At 36.0% G+C, this 20587-nt stretch overlaps 1 protein-coding gene across 1 annotated transcript in view; it reads left to right on the top strand.

Moving 5' to 3' along the window:
- AP3S1 (adaptor-related protein complex 3, sigma 1 subunit) overlaps positions 1 to 20587 on the top strand; it is a gene marked incomplete at its 5' end in the record, with an annotated part of 45238 nt that overhangs the window by 22665 nt on the left and 1986 nt on the right. The window contains one exon of the mRNA XM_010862086.1: positions 12442 to 12549. Within this exon, the coding sequence (XP_010860388.1) occupies positions 12442 to 12549 (108 nt within the window). The remainder of the gene's footprint in view (positions 1 to 12441; positions 12550 to 20587) is intronic.

Genomic DNA, 20587 nt, shown 5'->3' on the forward strand with positions numbered 1-20587 from the left:
ACACGTCTGAGTAAATAGAAAGGTAGAACCCATTGTCCATATTGTAGCATAAAAAGTCAAGAAAGACTGAAAATGTTATCTGTGGTTAATGTTATATGTTCATGGTTAAAAGTTATATGTGGTTAGTATTAACTGCATACTTACAGAACCAATTACTTCCTCAGCGAAGACTTTCTTCAGGTTCATGACATTATCAGGTGAAAGTTTTGATTTATATAGCACTTTGATATGTCAGCTATCCTCCTGAAGAATAATTACACAAAAATTTAATGTATTTTTAGATTTAATGAAGTTCTAATTAATACAGTTTGAGAGACAAAAAGATTGAAAATGGAAAGATAGTTTACAGGTCAAGGAAAATGGAACAAGAAATATCCAATATAGAAGAGAGAAAGACTGAGGCATATTCAGCAATTTTAAAAATGTATTAATTAGTAGTATGTTATAATATATTAAAGTATGTTGTATGCTTTCCCTGTCCATTTTGCCTTGAAAATTGTATCAAAATTTTGATGGACTAGCAAAATATACTCTTAATTCCTTTCAAAATCATTTTCAAAGTTATCATACTGTAGACTTTTCTTTCACGATATAATGTTAAAGAAGAGAGAAGTCTATGTGGAGACTGTGCTCTTGAGCAGCAGAACCTGCTCAGTTGCATCAATCTCAATGTTGACCACATGCCTGTAGAACCAGGTACTTCCTTAGGCAAACAAGCAAGTACTTTCTTCAGCTTAATGACATTACCAAGTGAAAGTTTTGATTTGTATAATACTTTGTAATGTCAGCTAACCTGTTGGAGAATTAATTATACAAAAATTTAATGTATTTTTAGATTTAATAAAGTTCTGATAAGTACATTTTGAGAAGATCTATTTCTGAAGGTAAGCTCTTTTTTTAATGTTGGTGTGACTCCAGTAAAACCCAAAGACATCCATTTTCTTACTTAAAGTTTTTCATTATAGCTTTTCTTTTATTTATAAATACCTGTGGAGCTAAAGCATGATAAGAAAATATCATATTTCATTGATTCTAAAATGCTGATTTTCTTTCACATTTTTGAGATCAGTTCAGTTCAGTCACTTAGTTGTGTCTGACTCTTTGCAGCCCCATGGACTGCAGCATGCCAAGCTTCCCCTTCCATCACCAACTCCCAGAGCTTGCTCGAATTCATGTCCATTGAGTCCATGATGCCATCCAACCATCTCATCTTCTGTCATCCCCTTCTCCTCCTGCCTTCAGTCTTTCCCAGCATCAGAGTCTTTTCTAATGAGTCAGTTCTTCCCATCAGGTGTCCAAAGTATTGGAGCTTCAGTTTCAGCATCAGTCCTTCCAATGAATATTCAGGACTGATTTCCTTTAGGATTGACTGGTTTGATCTCCTTGCTGTCCAAGAGATGGATTCTTCTCAGGAGTCTTCTCCAGCACCACAGTTCAAAAGCATCAATTCTTCAGCACTCAGCTTTCTTTTAAGTCCAACTCTCACATCCACACATGACTACTGGAAAAACCATGGCTTTGACTAGATGGACCTTTGTCAGTAAAGTAATGTCTCTGCTTTTTAATATGCTGTCTAGGTTGATCATAACTTTTCTTCCAAGGAGCAAGTGTCTTTTAATTTAGATCAATATACATTTACAATTCTATAGCTTGTCATAATTTAATTAGCAGCATTTTTCCTTTTCAGTGGTTCATAAAGTAATGATGTTTTTAGTATTCAAATGTAAAGTTAGTGGAGGTGATGGGATTTCAGTTGAGCTATTTCAAATCCTAAAAGATGATGCCGTAAAAGTGCTGCACTCAATATGCCAGCAAATCTGGAAAACTCAACAGTGGCCACAGGACTGGGAAAGGTCAGTTTTCGTTCCAATCCCAAAGAAAGGCAATGCCAAAAATGTTCAAACTACTGCGCAGTTGCACTCATCTCACACACTAGCAAAGTAATGCTCAAAATTCTCCAAGCCAGGTTCAACAGTACATGAACCATGAACTTCCAGATGTTCAAGCTGGTTTTAGAAAAGGCAGAGGAACCAGAGATCAGATTGCCAACATCCACTGGATCATCAAAAAAAACAAGAGTTCCAGAAAAACATCTGCTTTTGCTTTATTAACTACACCAAAGCATTTGACTGTGTGGATCACAACAAACTGTGGAAAATTCTTAAAGAGATAGGAATACCAGACCACCTGACCTGTCTCCTGATATCTGTATGCAGGTCAAGAAGCAACAGTTAGAACAGGACATGGAACAACAGACTGATTCCAAGTTGGGAAAGGAGTATGTCAACACTGAATATTGTCACCCTGCTTATTTAACTTTAATGCAGAGTACATCATGTGAAATGCTGGGCTGGATGAAGCACAAGCTAGAATCAAGATTGCCAGGAGAAGTATCAATAACCTCAGACGTGCAGATGACACCACCCTTATGGCAGAAAATGAAGAAGAGCTAAAGAGCCTCTTGATGAAAGTGAAAGAGGAGAGTGAAAATGTTGGCTTAAAGCTCAACATTTAGAAAACTAAAATCATGGCATCCGGCCCCATCAATTCATGGCAAATAGATGGAGAAACAGTGGAAACAGTGTCAGACTTTATTTTTCTGGGCTCCAAAATCACTGCAGATGGTGACTGCAGGCATGAAATAAAAAGGTGCTTAAAAAGAAGAAAAGTTATGACCAACCTAGACAGCATATTAAAAAGCAGAGACATTACTTTGCCAACAAAAGTCCATCTAGTCTAGCTATAGTTTTTCCAGCATTCATGTATGGATGTGAGAGTTGAACTCTAAAGGAAGCTGAGCACTGAAGAATTGATGCTTTGAACTTTGGTGTTGGAGAAGACTGTTGAGAGCCCCATGGACTGCAAGGAGATCAAATCAGTCAATCCTAAAGGAAATCAGTCTTGAGTGTTCATTGGAAGGACTGATGCTGAAGCAGAAACTCCAACACTTTGGCCACCTGACGCGAAGAACGGACCCATTGGAAAAGACCCTGATGCTGGGAAAGATTGAAGGCGGGAGGAGAAGGGGACAACAGAGGATGAGATGGTTGGATGGCATCACTGACGCGATGGACATGAGTCTGAGTCGGCTCCCGGAGTTGGTAATAGACAGGGAATCCTAGCATGCTCCAGTCCATGGGGTCACAAAGAGTCAGACACAACTGAGTGACTGAACTGAGCTATACTTACATTTGAAGAAATACCAAAATGTGAAGTGAGATTTATTTAGACCACTTATAATTATAAATACAGGTATTAAAGATGACTTTAGGTACATTGTTTAAATTTGTCTTAGCAAATATGTATATTAGCATTTTATTATCAAATTAGTAAGCATATGACCCACGTAAGTACATAGGTGGAAATGTTCTAGCATATCTTAAATATGTCATTTCATCTTAATTGGCTATTCTGTCTCACTTAAAAAATCTAAACAGTACTATAGTTTTTAGAGTAGAGTTGTAACTCTGCTTTGCCTCCTCTTCACCCATTTCAAAACTCCTGCTCCTTTTGCAAGAGGAGAAGAAGAAGATGTTCTTTGCAAAACACATTTGACAGAATATTTATTGAGTCCTTCACACTTTGCAGGGTTATGTGAAAACTATTTCCTTACCCCAGTCCTCAAGTAGCTCACACTTGTTTTAGGAGGACGTGTGATACCTGTGTGCCTCTGTCTTTTTCTCACAGGCACTCAGACAGCCATTAACACTGCAGTGTTACTCATATGTTTCATTATTTTAAAATTAAAATAATAATGCTTACCTTCCTTTAGAAACAAGTCAGATAACACTGAAGGCTATATGATTAAACATGAAAGCTCTTCTTCCCTCATTCCCTCCGTGCACCAACTCACCCCTACCGCACGGTGCTCCCAGAAGTCATTCCTCTTAATAGTGTATTTATAAAATAAATACTTTGTATTTATTTTCAAGGATATGCATAGTTCTCTTGGTTCAGTGAATGATTATGTTTTTATTTCACATAATGTTCTATGCCTTGCTTTTGTCTTCATCTCTTTGCTGCTGCTGCTAAGTCACTTCAGTCGTGTCTGACTCTGTGCGACCCCAGAGACGGCAGCCCACCAGGCTCCCCCGTCCCTGGGATTCTCCAGGCAAGAACACTGGAGTGGGTTGCCATTTCCTTCTCCAGTGCATGAAAGTGAAAAGGGAAAGTGAAGTCGCTCAGTCGTGTCCGACTCTAGCGACCCCATGGACTGTAGCCCACCAGGCTCCTCCGTCCATGGGATTTTCCAGGCAAAAGTACTGGAGTGGGATGCCATTGCCTTCTCCTATCCTTCCATATCAATATATATGTATCAGCTTCATTCTTAAGTGAAATATTGTATATGCCATGTTTTACTTGACTACCCCTGTAGTAAGATATTAGTGTAGTCAAATTAAAAGACGTTTGGTGCCAAGGACCTCATTTCTAGCATAAATTACAACAAAGTAGCTTTTATGTTTTGAAAACTAGTGACAGTCCATAGAAAGGACTCTATGTAATTTGACCTCCTTCCATTTCTTTGGTTTTAGATGCTTGTTTCTACTTGACTTGTAACTGTTAAAAAGTGAAATCTGTTTGATTTAATCTTCATTTACTCTCCAATGATTATATAGGCTTTACTCAACCAAGATGCTGCTGTCTGTAGCACTATATATAAATATCTAATAAATGTGGTTTATTGATGGGGTAAACTGTTACATATAAAAAGACTGCCATGTTTTTTAAATTTTAAGATAATTGAGATAAATGATTTTGAAGAAGAAAAAGTGTTGTCATATTATCATCTAATACTTGTTAGATGCACTTATTAGAGGCCAACAGTGGACATTATGCTGCTGCTGCTGCTAAGTCACTTCAGTCACGTCCGACTCTGTGCGACCCCATAGACGGCAGCCCACCAGGCTCCACCATCCCTGGGATTCTCCAGGCAAGAACACTGGAGTGGGGTGCCATTGCCTTCTCCGAGTGGACATTATAATGCTGTATAAATAATAATAAAATAATACAGAGACCACTTAAACTTATATGTTGTAGTAGTTTTAAGCAGAAGTCTCATGTTCTTCAGTTCAGTTCCGTTCAGTCGCTCAGTTGTGTCTGACTCTTTGTGACCCCATGAATCGCAGCACACCAGGCCTCCCAGTCCATCACCAACTCCCGGAGTTTACCCAAACTCATGTGCATCAAGTCAGTGATGACATCTAGCCATCTCATCCTCTGTCGTCCCCTTCTCCTCCTGCCCCCAATCCCTCCCAGCATCAGGGTCTTTTCCAATGAGTCAACTCTTCACATGAGGTGGCCAAAGTATTGGAGTTTCAGCCTCAGCATCAGTCCTTCCAATGAACACCCAGGACTGCTCTCCTTCAGAATGGACTGGTTGGATCTCCTTGCAGTCCAAGGGACTCTCAAGAGTCTTCTCCAACACCACAGTTCAAAAGCATCAATTCTTCAGCGCTCAGCCTTCTTCACAGTCCAACTCTCACATCCATACATGACCACTGGAAAAACCGTAGCCTTGACTAGACGGACCTTTGTTGGCAAAGTAATGTCTCTGCTTTTCAATATGTTATCTAGGTTGGTCATAATTTTCCTTCCAAGGAGTAAGTGTCTTTTAATTTCATGGCTACAATCACCATCTGCAGTGATTTTGGAGCCCAAAAAAATAAAGTCTGACACTGTTCCCACTGTTTCCCCATCTATTTCCCATAAAGTGATGGGACCAGATGCCATAATCTTCGTTTTCTGAATGTTGAGCTTTAAGCCAACTTTTTCACTCTCCTCTTTCACTTTCATCAAGAGGCTCTTCACTTTCTGCCATAAGGGTGGTGTCATCTGCATATCTGAGGTTACTGATATTTCTCCTGGCAATCTTGATTCCAGCTTGTGCTTCTTCCAGCCCAGCATTTCTCATGATGTCATGTTCTTCATTGACTCATAAAAAGAGTTATTGTTCAACAATGTAAAAGGTGGCATGCTTGTCTTCTCTTATCACTCACAAATATTCAGCACCTTTGAGTTACCTCTTAAATTACTTAAATACATACGTGGCTGTTGCCTTTAATATTGTTCCTCTGAACCAAAGAGTTCCAAAAAGCTTCCAAAGAGAAGCTTTTTTTTTCTCTAGCAATATATGCTTGTGTTAAAAGTTTTCAAGACAAATGAATAAAATCTATAGAAGAAAGTAAGTCTTCTTTCTTCCTCAGTCCTCCAGTCCCATTGCTTAGGTAACTACTATCTATTAAAAAATATTTATAACACGTTGTACACCTATTTGAATGGCTAAAGTCCAGAACATCGATAACATCAAATTCTGGTACGGATGTGGAGCAACAGGAATTCTCATTCATTTCTGGTGGGAATACAAAAAGGTAGTCACTGTGGAGGACAGTTTGGCAGTTTCTTTTCAAAAAAGTAAACCTACTGTCATCATACAATCCAGCAGCTGTGCTCCTTGGTGTTTGCCCAAAAGAGTGGAAAACTTCGGTCCATACAATAGCATGCACATGGATGATTATAGCAGCTCTTTTTGCAGTTGCCAAAACTTGAAAGTAACCGAGATGTCTTTCAGTGGTAAATGGAAAAACAAGCTGTGTTGTATGCAATCAGTGGAATTTTATTCAGTGCTAAAAACAAATTATCAAACTATGAAAAGACATTGATGAACCTTAAAATAGATATTGCTAAGTATAGGAAACCAATCAGAGAAGGCTATGTACTGTATGATTCCAACGGTATGGCATTCTGGAAAAGGCAAAGCTATGCAAATACTGAAAAGATTAGTGGTTGTCAGAGCTGGGAAAGGAGGGGAATGGATGAATACATGGACCATAGAGGGTATTTTGGGTACTCTCTGGGACACAACAGTGATGGCTGTTTATCATAGAATGTAGAACAGCAGAAGAGAGCTCGGAGAGCGACTGTGACTTCGGGTGATCTTGTCTCAGTGTAGGTTCATTGGCTTTAACAGATTCGCCACTCTCAGTAGGCAGTGTCTGTCAGAGGCCAGGGCTGTATGTGTGGGATAGCCTCTGTACCTTCCTCTTAATTTTGTTTTGAACCTAAAACAGCTCTTAAAAGATAAAGTCTTATTTTAAAAATGATTTATGTGCCTTTCCAGAATTTTTCTGGGTATATCCAAGTGTGTGAATGTATGTAATGTTTTTAGTGTACCTCAATGGGACTATATTATAGATATTGTTCTGTCCCACTCATTTGTTCATTTAATAACTATATTCCTGAAGAATCTGTATACCTCTCTCATTATAAGGTGTGTGATAATATGGTAGACTCACCATTTTAATTTTATATTTTTGTTTGCTCTTACCAACAGTTTCACTGATCGTTTTTATACATGTATCTGGCTCCAGTAAGTTTTATTACTTTATTAAGTGACAGGCTCGTTTTCTCTTGCCTGTAACTTTCAATTCAATTTTTATTTTCTTGTAGAACTATGAGAATAGTGTGTACAATGTAATCTCATTTGTGTACTTTAGATATGCACACACATAACAAGTATGTGCATCAGTTTTCTGGAAGGATATATAAGATACAAGTAACTGTGATTATCTTTGAATAGAGGGACCTAATAACAGAAGCAGAGGGTGGTAGAGACTGTTTTTATATATGTTTATGTTTTTCTTATATGGTGAATTTTTTAAAAAGTAAAAATGAAATTTAAAAGTTATGGTCTATGTCCAGAAGAAGCTGTGTGGTTGGGTAGATAGGGCATTTTTTTCTTTAAAGCAAAAATACATCGTTAATGTGGTATTTGCCACTTTTTAAACACTTAAAAAAATTCATAAAAGAGAATGAAAACTTATTGAACTTTCAGGTGAACATCAAAGCAGTTTAGTAGATGAGTTGTATTATAAGCATATTGTTACCCTTTTATTTCCTTAAAAATCTGGTTTTAGTAAGATTTATAAAACAAAATACTGAAATATGTCATCCATATGAGTTAGGGCTAAGCTGAAGGCAGAGCTTATCCTCTTTTTCTTACTAAGTCAGCCAAAATTCTTCCCAATTCTTGGAACATGAATTTTTCTGTCACTGGACATGTTCACCTTCTAAATTTCCTCTCCTCATATGCCATACCTTACTTTGGACACATGGCATGCTCAGTCCATGGGGTTGCAAAGAGTTGGACATGACTTAGCAACCTAACAACAGCAACCTGGATAGTATTGGAGTAGCCTCCCAGTTTGGAGAAGGTGATGGCACCCCACTCCAGTACTCTTGCCTGGAAAATCCCATGGACAGAGGAGCCTGGTGGGCTGCAGTCCATGGGGTCGCTAAGAGTCGGACACGACTGAGCGACTTCACTTTCCCTTTTCACTTTCATGCCTTGGAGAAGGAAATGGCAACCCACTCCAGTGTTCTTGCCTGGAGAATCCCAGGGACGGGGGAGCCTGGTGGGCTGCCGTCTATGGGGTCACACAGAGTCGGACATGACTGAAGTGACTTAGCAGCAGTAGCAGCCTCCAAGTTGATAGTTCTCTTTCCCAAACTGTTCATCTCCTTGGATTTCTACATAACTTATGGTACCTCCTCACTGAGAGTACCATCTTTATGCATTTATTATCTTTGTAATGACTGAGATTATGTTTAGGAATTTAGCTCGTATTTTCTGTCTTTTCAGGATCTAAATTTGCTTTCATAAGGATTTTTTTAACTTTGAGGACAAATTTGCATACATTCTTAGAATTTGTTGCTTACAACTCACACTGGTAGGCTGCTCGTATTTTGATACCTCTAAACTTAGCAGACGTTTCAGTATTACTGAAATCTACAGTTCTACCAATCTAGTGCTTGTGATCTAAGATGTTTTGAAAGGCAGTAGAACAATGTGTGTAGGGATGAAGCCACAAGAAAGCCTGAGCAAAACGGGACTGGTGGAATTGCTACACGTTTATCACTGTTAGAAGTCATGCTGTCTCATGAGAATTTGTTTTACAAAGAAGAGAGGAATTTCTACTGCTAAAAGAGAAGTTTTAATGAATCTCTTTCCCCTCAGTTTAGTTCAGTCACTAAGTCCTGTCTGGTTCTTTGTAACCCCATGGACTGCAGCATGCCAGGCTTCCCTGTCCATCACCAACTCCCGGAGCTTATTCAAACTCATGTCCATCAAGTCATTGATGCCATCCAACCACCGCTGTCATCCCCGACTCCTCCTGCCTTCAATCTTTCCCATCATCAGGGTCTTTTCCAGTGAGTCAGTTCTTAGCATCAGGTGGCCAAAGTGTTGGAGTTTCAGTTTCAGCATCAGTCCTTCCAACGAATATTCAGGAACTGATTTTCTTTAAGATTGACTAGTTTGATTTCCTTTCAGTCCAAGGGACCCCCAAGAGTCTTCTCCCAACACCACAGTTCAAAAGCATCAATTCTTTGGTGCTCAGCTTTCTTTAGAGTCCAACTCTCACATCCATCCATGACTACTGGAAAAACCATAGCTTTGACTAGACGGACTTTTGTTGGTAGAGTAATATCTCTGCTTTTTAATATGCTGTCTAAGTCATAGCTTTTCTTCCAAGGAACAAGCGTGTTTTAATTTCATGGCTGCACTCACTATCTGCAGTGATTTTGGAGCCCAAGAAAATAAAATTCTGTCACTGTTTCTGTTTTTTCCCCATCTATTTTCCATGAAATGATGAGACCAAATGCCATGATCTTCATTTTTTGAATGTTGAATTTTAAGCCAGCTTTTTCATTCTTCTCTTTCATTTTCATTAAGAAGCTCTTTAGTTCCTCTTCACTTTCTGCCATAATGGTGGTGTCATCTGCAAATCTGAGGTTATTGATATTTCTCCCTGCCGTGACTTTTCTTTCTGAACACTTTTTACACATACAGTTCTTATTAGCTATTATAAGGTAATTTTATCACCTAGTTACCTTCTTAACCTTTAACTGATTTTCATAGATTGACTAAAAAATAGTACTTATTATGAATAAATTATTTCATTTATTATTGTTAACAGAAGAAAACAAGGTATTGGACTTGGATCAATCAGATTTAGGTTTGAGTCATTAATTTGCTACGTATTAGCTTATGTATCTTGAGTAAGCTGGTTTATTCTCTCAGTGTAACAGGTTAATGTGAGAATTAAGTCAGATATTGTAAGTCCAGCAGCATCAAAACAGAGTTTTAATAAATGTTATCTAGTAACAGAAAGGATATTAGTTGAAGTGATGATATTTAGTACTATTTTTTAAAGCTTCTGTAGCTTCTGGTTTTATTTTGTTTGTTAAGGAAGAATAATTTGTAGAATTTTTCAGAATTGGAGTGTGAAGTGTCCAACTTTCCAAAATGAAACATTAGTAAATAATGATAAGATATTTTAAAAATCATGAATATATTTGCATGACATCCTAAAAGAATGAAAATTGAATAGCTTAATTCTATATTTAACTTTTTTAAAGTTTTTGTTTAAAAAGAAAACCCTGTAAGGTACTGTGCTACAGTACCATTCATGAATTTGTTGACTCCCTATGAAAAGTCAGTGAAGTAGCCATACTGTTCTAACTCTGTTTTACAGGTAACAGATGGAGAGGTCAAGTAACTACTGAAGGGTGAACAGCTAATAAGTGATAGTCGGTATTTACACCTATCTAATTTCACAGTCTCCATTCTTAATGCTGCCACATTATTTTTAAAAATGTGTATTATAGCACAGTATACTGCTCTTGACACCCACTTCAGCTTTGAATTGATGATTTTTGATTCAGTAAATTCCTTATGATAAAACACCTGGGTTGTAGTTTTTCTCCCCAATGGAAAATGATATTTTTGTCATTGTAATGTTTTTGATCATGAAAAATCTGAGTAATTAGATATGTAGAGAGAGCTTTGGGGTAAAAGTATTATTAAAAGTGAAAGGTGCTCAGTCTTTCCAACTCTTTGTGACCCCATGGACTGTATATTCTCCTAGGCAGAATACTAAAGTGGGTAGCCTGTTACTTCTCCAAGGGATCTTCCCAACCCAGAGATCAAACCCAGGTCTCCTGCATTGCAGGAGTATTCTTTACCAGCTAAGCTACAAGGGAAGCCCAAGAATACTGAAGTGGGTAGCTTATCCCTTCTCCAGCAGATCTTCCCGACGCAGGAATTGAACCAGGGTCTCCTGCATTGCAGGTGGATTCTTTATCAACTGAGCTATCAGAGAAGCCCAAAAGTATCATTAAAGTACCTATAATATAAAGAAAGCACCACTTCCTATAAAATAACGAAAGCGCCACTTCTCAGGTGGCGCTATGCTATGCTATGCTAGAAAGAAAAGTAAGTGAAGCCGCCCAGTCATGTCAGACTCTTTGTGACCCCATGGACTATAACCTACCGGGCTCCTCCATCCGTGGGATTTTCCAGGCAAGAGTACTGGAGTGGGTTGCCATTTCCTTCTCCAGGGGATCTTCCCGACCCAGGGATCGAACCCGGGTCTTTTGCATTGCAAGCAGACTCTTTACCATCTGAGCCACCAGGAGCTCAAAAAGGGCGTGTTGCCTCCCCATCGGGAATCAAATCCCAGTCTCCCGTATGACAGGCAGGAATACTCAGCACTATACTAACAGGATGCTAAGTCATTTCAGTCTTGTCCGACTCTGTGCAACCCTTTGGACTGTAGTGCGCCAGGCTCTTCTGTCCATGGGATTCTCCAGGCAAGGATACTAGAGAGGGTTACCGTGCCCTTCTCCAGAAGAATCTTCCTAATATAGGGATCAAACCTGCATCACTTGTATCTCCTGCATTGGCAGGCAGGTTCTTTACCACTAACGCCAAAGAATCTGCCTGCCAATGCAGGAGACAGGAGAGACAGCAGTTTGATATCTGGAAGATCCCCTGGAGAAAGAAATGGCACTCCACTCCAGTATTCTTGCCTGGAAAATTCCATGGACAGAGGAGCCTGATGGACTACAGTCCATGAGATTGCAAAGAGTCAGACATGATGGAGCAAATAAGCACAATATTAAAAAAAAAAAAAAAAAAAATTGCTTCATTTTAAATCTAGAGCTAGTAGTAAGGCCAGATAGCCTTATTAAGTACTCGAGCATAAAACAACTTAATAATTATTGATGAAGAATCTAGTATATAAGGCCCTAATAGGTCATTTTTTTAGCTTTAATTTTGATTCTATAATCATGGTAGCTAATGTTTGTAGATTATTTATTTTGGGGGCACTTCCATGGTGGTTGACCTCACTTAATCTTCTCAACACTCTAGGAAGGAGATATTATTATCATCCCTGTTTTACAGCTCATTAAACTAAGATTTAAAGAGGTTTGTATAATTACCTAAGGCTTCACAGCAGTGACATAGTGTATTATAAACTCTCACTCCAAATTATTTTTATTTTACAGCTCATAAAACAGACACAGCAGTATTTGAAAGAAAAATTACTGGAATCATGAAACATAGTTTTCTTTATGGATGTGTATTATATTTTCCTTTAGGTTCACAATATTCTTGCAGAAATGGTGATGGGGGGAATGGTATTGGAGACCAACATGAATGAGATTGTTACACAAATTGACGCACAGAATAAACTGGAGAAATCTGAGGTGAGAATGGAAAGTGCTCTAGTTACTGAAGGGAGTGAGCGTGATCATAAACTATGCATGGTTTGTAGCTTTCACTGTTTGTCCTTCAGTATCACCCTTTAGTACAGCTGGTAGGCTTATTCGGTTTTGAAAATAAATGGAATATACACATTTTAGTATGTTAAATGTTCTGTGACCACTATCCACCAAATAGTTTTGTGTATTCTTTTAGCCACAGTCATAATTGCTTTGAGTAATAAATAAAATTTCCAATTCTTATTGCTTAAAAAAGAAGTCATTTACTTGAATAGTGGAATCAGTATTTGTTATGTTCTTAGTCATTAATTATCCAAGAAATCTTAGAACTGGTTTTCAAAGATACTTGAATTTAATGTTTTATAAAACTATTTCTGAAAAAGGAAGGGAGAGAAAATGGAATTCTCATAAGGAAGTAATATTAATAATAGGTGCTTAGTAGGCCTGGATGTACATTGAAAAAAAAAGAAATTCAGCACGCTAATCTTTTATTTCTGGATCCTTGTCAAAGGTCACTGACACGTTAGCCAAATCATATATACTTGATACAATGACTCATGTATTCATGGCTTTTGTTGAATTCTAGAAGAGCAAGATTTGGTGATATACAGCTGACTTTGTGCTGTTAGGTTGAGTGAATGAGGACCAACCAGCACTTTAGCCTTGTGTAAAACTACTTTATAATTGCATGCTTCTTCCCTCAATAACAAGGCTGAATATCAATAACAAAGCTGAATTTATCAATAACAAGACTGAATATAACAGGTGCTGAAGCTGAACCACTCAAGTGGGCATTATTTTAGTGGTCTCTTATTGCTGTAGAAGAAATTTAGAAGGATGAATAGTCTTGATACCTCATTTAGCACTATACATGTTTGAGGATACCCTTACCTCTGATATTTATAGTCATAACTCAGAGTAGAAAACTAATTTTATTTATAATTATTAGTAGAGGTGTTCAGATAATCTAAAGTAAATATTACTGTAAAAGCAGAGAGATATTAAAAATATGCTAGTATTGATTTACAACAGGTGAGTTGTGAAGAATTTTTATCTTGTTGGCTCTTTAAAGGATCAGCATAACAAAATGCAGTGCTCATTGTAATTAAATGAAATACAGGATGGTGGATAAATCTGAAATCTGAGGATTAGAAACAGTTGGAAGTTTTGTATAAAAGCCTTTTCCAATGTTCTATTTTAAATTAAAGTAAGTCCTACATTCCTCCTTACCTCAGTCTATTATCCTTCTTGGTTTCCCAAAGGAAGGGCTTGAAATGGGGAAGAACTTAAAATTATGACTCTTCTAAGTAATTGTATATATTTTATATGTTCTATAACCAGTTTTTAAAATACTGGTTTTTGAAAAGGGAAAACAAACTAGATTAATAGAAAAAATTTCATTTTAGGACAAGGAAAAGGGCTCAGAATATTTAGAATATTTAGAGTTGGCTTGCAATGGATTTTTCAGTATGGCAAAAGATTTACTATAAGCTCTAAGCTATAGTTTTTAAGGTCTTAAAATGATAATTTATGTAATCTTAAACTTTGCTTTGCAAAACTGTATGGATATAGATTTTAAATGCTAAGACACAGACAGTGATACAGTCCCTTAATAACTAGTCCAAAATGAGTGGTATGTGGTAATTTATAAATTCTATGTAATCATCTGTAAAAACATATCAACTTCTTGTCTGGAATTTTCGCCTTTCCAGGTATTTAATTCCTTTCCATTGGTGGTGCCCTTCACCCCTTTTCCTCCTTAGTTTGCTATCTGTAATATTGATAGAAGTCATAAGAGACCTATAATTATTCCATAATGGATATTTGCTTTTTGATTGTCCAGTAAAACTTTGTTAATAAGCCAGTTTTTCTTATCTATAAAGAGCAGTAAAATACAGAATTGATGTTTTCAGTGGAAATGGTTATAAGAATATTACAACTTGTAAAATGTCCTTTCACCGAAACAGTGCTATTTAAACTGGTTTTGAATCCTAGGGAATGAATACTTCCGTTTTTCATCCACTGATCATTTTTTAACATGTATAATCAATTGTTGTCTACTGCCAAATTAGTTTTCTTTTTCTTCTTTACAGAGAAATATGTTTTAAATCTGATGGGATAAACTAATGTTATGTATTTATCAAGCATTTCCCTATATGTGATGTCTGCTAATATTTTACTCACAAGATAGAATTTTGAGTCATAGTAAAGCCATAATTTAGTTCTGATCACATTTTAAGAAATTGTGTTGAAGAAACATTGACTTTGTGTAATTTTCCAGTAATTTTCGTATATGTTAAATGTGTTTGGAAGGCTGCCAGCTTTATTCCAGACACGGGGAAATGTTAAAGATTTTCATAAGGGTTTCATTTCCGTATTATTTAAGTTGGTTATATCTACCAAATATATGACTGCAGAATAATCCAAAATTATTTGTGAGCAAACTGTAAGCTTTTATTAATCTTACTCTTACAAAATTTTAGTTAAAATGTATTATATAAGCAAAAATTTACAAAGAAAATCTTAAAGTTCAGAAAACCATGATTGATGAAAAGACTTATTTATCGTATTCTAAAAATTGACTATTGTTTAGAATATCATGTGTCTTTTAAAAAGCCTGGATGTAGTTACAGTACAGCTTTTAAAATATAACATGGATGTTTCAAGGTCCCTTTAACTTTGTCAGAAATAAAAAGATTTTATTATTTTAAAAGTAGTGTATTTCCAGTAACAGTCAAAAGTGAGCCAGTTTAATTACCTAGACAAGTAGAAGCAAAGATGACTCAGATCTTTTAAAAGATGAGAATCAAAGATAATGCTCTGAATAGATTTTCCTCTCTCCTGCTTTAATAGATAAGTGGTTTACTATAAGGTTGGGATCTTGGGAAAGGAGGGTTTAAGCTGGGAGGTTGTTGGGACTTGGGGACCTAGAAGAGGCACTCAGGATCCGCCTAGGTGTGGAAAGACTCCCTGGGCGTGGAGGTGGGGGGGTGGGGCTGGGAACATATGTATTTCATGTGATTTTCAAGATGAATAAATGGGTCTGAATTTAGTCACTACTTTTTAAAAGTCAGTCCTCTTTTTTCCGAACATCCTGATCTTTCTAGCTCTTTCCATTCTTCTCTCTTACAGACCTTTATCTTTCAATCTCCCAGACAGGACAGGTAGACAAGGTATTGCTGACTTTGAGAAAAATGTACTTTAACAAAGGGAAAGCAAAATGATGTCAAAGGCAATTAATTATTTAGGCCAGACTCAAAAATTCTTTGTGTTAATGAGCCCATATAGTCCCTGTAGCTATTTTCCATTCTCGTTTCTCCCTGTAGTTCCTCATCTTTTATTGGACTTAGTGTATTTTATTAGTATATCATTGATGTCATCTTTGTTCTGTTTTGTCTGCCTGCATTGTGAAGGAAAGTTTAAATTTTTTGTTCTTTTTTTAAAAACATTGTCATCTAACTGATTAATTACATTTCTAGAAATGACAATTTACTTTGTGCATATAAATTATAGAGTTTATTTTGAGCACCATATGGCAGAACCGATCTTAATTTAACTCTCACAGATACTTTTCCCTCATCTTTCTAAATTAGGATTCTATTAATAACATAAAATTGCCTGCTGGGTTTTAGAAGCTCTGAATTTAAAAACCAAAAGCTGAACCTTTAGAGATTTGGATACAAAGTGGGAACCCACAAAGGCTTAGAACAGTGACTGTTAAATAGTCCCTTTCCTCCCACTTAATGGTTTTCAGTTCCAAAGTCTTAACAGAATTGCTTTTACAGTTTTGACTGACAGATGAATATTGAAAGTGGCCAGCAAAGTAAAATCAGAAATTTTCTAAAATTGAACTAAATGCTCTAAAACATGGAATTAAATATATTGACCAAACTAAAATGGATTTCTACTGTAGCAAGCTTCTGATATCTAAATATATCATAATATGACTCAATAAGATATTGTAAACCTTGAAAATTTTTGCAAAGCATATTGGCAAAAATTGAAAATGTTTTAAATAGACTCCTAGCCCTACAAAACTAAATTTTCTCTATTTCCTGTGAATTTTTCACACCACAGGTTACCTGTGTGAATTTCCATATAGAGATGATAATGAACAACTTTTTGTACAGAGCCATTTCAGGAAAAATGAAAATGTTTACATACCTCCATTTAAAATTTCAAATGAAAATGCTTTCTTGAGTCTCATGCAGGGAAAAATATATAAACTTAGGTTAGCCACTTTAGTAATTAGAAAAATGCCACTGAGAATCTGGCAGCGTTTTTTAGACACTAGATTATTACTTTCTGGATATGTTTAGAAAGCAGCACCATACAGGTGGTTTTATAATTTCTTATCCTGAGCTTGTGGGCCTTATCTTATGAAGCTGGGGACATACTTTTGAACCCCAGATCTGTATTACTGTATCCCAGGGACAGAAAATGCATAATCAGTCTTGTTTATTCCATTAATCTCAAATCACTGCCAATTTCTACATTCCAGCCTTTAATTTATGTTAAATTGTTTTTTCTAGCATAGAACCATCAGTAACTTGGGTCTTATAACATCTATCAGTAAAACTACTGATTTGCTTTTTTTTTAATCAAGTATCTATTTTCAAAGAATAGAGAACAAGAAAAGTGGCCCTCAGATATAGATGTTAGAAAGTCAGCTTGTGGGTTGGTTCTGCCCCTCTACCTTGACATGCCCAGTTACTCTCCCCTTCAGAATTATGGTGAGGACCTTGGAGGTCACATGTCATGGTCAAAACTATTTATATTAAATCCATAAATGATGTCAGTCTGCTATATTTATTTCACACAGGTAAATCCTATGCTAGAAATTAAAACTATAATTTAAGATTACATAAAATTACTAGACCTGAAAGGTTTACAATTTTTAAATATTCTCATTTTGATAAAAATTTTCATAAAATGCCATCGTTCTTGCTCACTAGAGGACTGTCAGCAGCATTTCTAATCTGTTTATAATTGCAGTTTTAAAACACTGCCTTTAAAGCAAAGAGCAAGCCTGTCCCCAGTTTAAAAGTTATTCTGCCTTAAAATCAGAAATTAAAATATTGACATTTTCCATTCTGCTCAAAACATGCTTTCAAAACCTGCCATTATTTTGTTAATGATTTTGAGTCTGAAACCATTTAATACTGTGTTTATTAATGTTGATGTTCTTTCACTTTGCTGTTAGGTCAAAATTATGAATTGTGCATATAGCAACTTCCAGCAGGATGGGTGGGTAAAGGTTTTAGTATGTAAAAATTATTCCAACTACCATCTTATTATGGTCTATTTCAAGCTTGAAAAAATATTTTAAGATGGTAGAATGTTTTATGTGTTAGATGAAGTAAATATCTAGGTTCTCTCCTTTTCCCTTGGAGAAAGCTAATTGCTTATTGCATGAGGAAAAGGGAGCCTTCAGAGTCTTTGAATGAAATATATTTTATAATGCTGCTTTTTCAGTTTTGCTTGCACACATTTTGTTTATTTTTGGGTCTGGCAATTAAAAAAAAAATCAAAAACGAATCATATCCATCCATTACTATCTTTGTGATTCAAGTGCTTGAAATTTCTGAGAGTATGTCTGTATAAGTCTTCTATCTGTTTGGCCTCATTTTGGTATACTTGCAGACTTCATTTTGTTTTCTTTCTCTTAATTCTGTTAATTTATTTAATCTCATGGGAGAGAAAACATGATCATTCTTTTATATACTGTACTTCATTCCTCCATCCAATTCATACTCTTAACTGCTTTGGATTCATGTATTTGTTTTGTTAGTGAAGTTGCTGCAGTTTACCTGCTATGGTGGTGCTCGAGTATAACAGCTTAGATGGAAACAAGTTATTTCTCCAGTAGGGTTTCATTCTTTTTATTTCTGCTTTATGTCAACTGTGTAATCTTAAATCTATAAGAACTATGTTGTACTGTCAGAAGTATCTTATTTTTACACTTTAAACTGTACATACTACTAACAAGACAGGTAAACTTAATTTCTGTAAATTTCAGTGTTAAAAAATTGTGTTAATAAATGTTATCTTGTTTTGAGTATATCTAAAAGAGCTCAACTCAGATGAAAATTCCTTTATACCTTTTTGTTGGCAAACTGATTTTCTAATGGCAAATTACCTCTTTTACATTTTATTCTTTAATAAAAATGTTTCAGACTTCACGTTCATGTAAGTCTGAAACTGAAATGTGTTTATAGCAGTTCTGGTGTTAACTATCTGAGTGACATGAAGTCTATTATTTTTTAAAGTCTGAATTTTTGTACATTAACAGCTCATTTGCTAAGCGTCTACTTACTGATCAACAGTCCTTCTCATGTTTTTCTTTCCATTTTATATTCTACAGAATCTGATTTCTTAAAATGTTAGTTTAATTAAAACTTAATTGAAGTACACATTATAATTTTTAAGTTTTCTATCATTTAAATTTGTGACATACTACACAGAAGTATTGAACATGCTTGAGAAATAATTTGATTCTCTAAATTCATTTGCGTGTTCTGAGTAGTTACCACCCTTTGCATGTCTATGGCTTGCTGCTTATGTTTAGAAGAATTGTAGTTTGTTGACTTAGAAACTTTTTGGTTTTATGTAATATGAATTTGGCACATATATGCTATTTAAATCAATTGCTATATTGACTTTATGTATTCTTATTAGCAGCCAGCAGTCAACACCGTCTGTGGTCACAAAGAAACGACTTAATCTAATGAAATTTAACAGGATGCAATTTTATTCTCTAGTTTAGCTGCTTATGATACAGGGTATTATAGGGAAAGAAAGCTTCTTGACAATGACATTTAATACTACAAAAATGTATTTTTACTACTTATAAATGTTAAGCATAGCATCCAATAAAACAGATGGACACATACACACACATGCACCCCTACCTGTTCTCTCTCTTTTTCTCAATAATAAAAATCCTCTAATAATTCATGCGTTTTAAAGTATTTATACTTAAATACTTTGTCAGTGCTTTCCTATAGCCTACTCATAACTAGCACCTGGTATATAAATTCCAGAGTAGAAATAGGAGCAAGTTGCTTATTTAAATAGAAAAAAATATAAAACCTTTTTACCTGGAAAAATGATAACTATTTCCAGGTTGTCTGTAATTTTGTTAAATAATTTTTGTTCCCTCAGAAAACAGCATACTTTCTAGTAAAAGGAAGAAAGCCTACAACATGGTAAAAGCTCTTTGAATTAGAGTCTTCTCTGATTCTAAACCATTCTAAATTCTGGTAGCTAAACACTGAACTTGAAAATACCAAGTTGGCATGTGTGCTAAGTCGCTGCAGTTGTGTCTAACTCTTTGCGACTCTGTGGACTGTAGCCCGCCAGGCTCCTGTGTCCATGGGATTCTCCAGGCAAGAATACCGGAGTGGGTTGCCATGCCCTCCTCCGGGGGATCTTCCCGATCCAGGGATCAAACCCATGTCTCTTGCATTGGCAGACGGGTTCTTTACCACTAAGGCCACCTGGGAAGCCCAAATAATATTCATCTGTATCTCCATCATCTTTTGGGGGGCAGTTGGAGAGAAGTGGGGTATAACAAAAACTGCACTATTTCAGGTAGGTATAAATGTAGAGGTCAATCAAATTTTTAGTTATACATCAAAAACAACTAACCTCCATTAAATTATAAAAATTGAATTCTCCGGCCCTGTTTAGCCTTTAATTGGGTATGGAGTTTTTCATCCATATCACCCTTATCATTGCCTGTGTGGACCATATATATTATTAATACTATTTTGCTGATTTTTCTATTATTTCCAATTCTGACTTGATAATCCATGGCTTTTATTTCATTGCTTAACAATGTTTGTATCCTTTATTCAGCTAATAGTTTACACTGGCCTATTTTGTATCAGTCAAGATTTTTCTCAGGTAACAGCTTTATTATTACTATTTTTTAATTAACAAAAGAGGTAGGATTACATAAGAGAAAAAAAAACTAAATTACAAAAAGGGACATTAAAACTCATCTTTCTAATAACATGGA

This window comes from Bison bison, unplaced genomic scaffold (assembly GCF_000754665.1).
Source record: "Bison bison bison isolate TAMUID 2011002044 unplaced genomic scaffold, Bison_UMD1.0 scf7180017864476, whole genome shotgun sequence".
NCBI classification, from domain to species: Eukaryota; Metazoa; Chordata; class Mammalia; order Artiodactyla; family Bovidae; genus Bison; species Bison bison.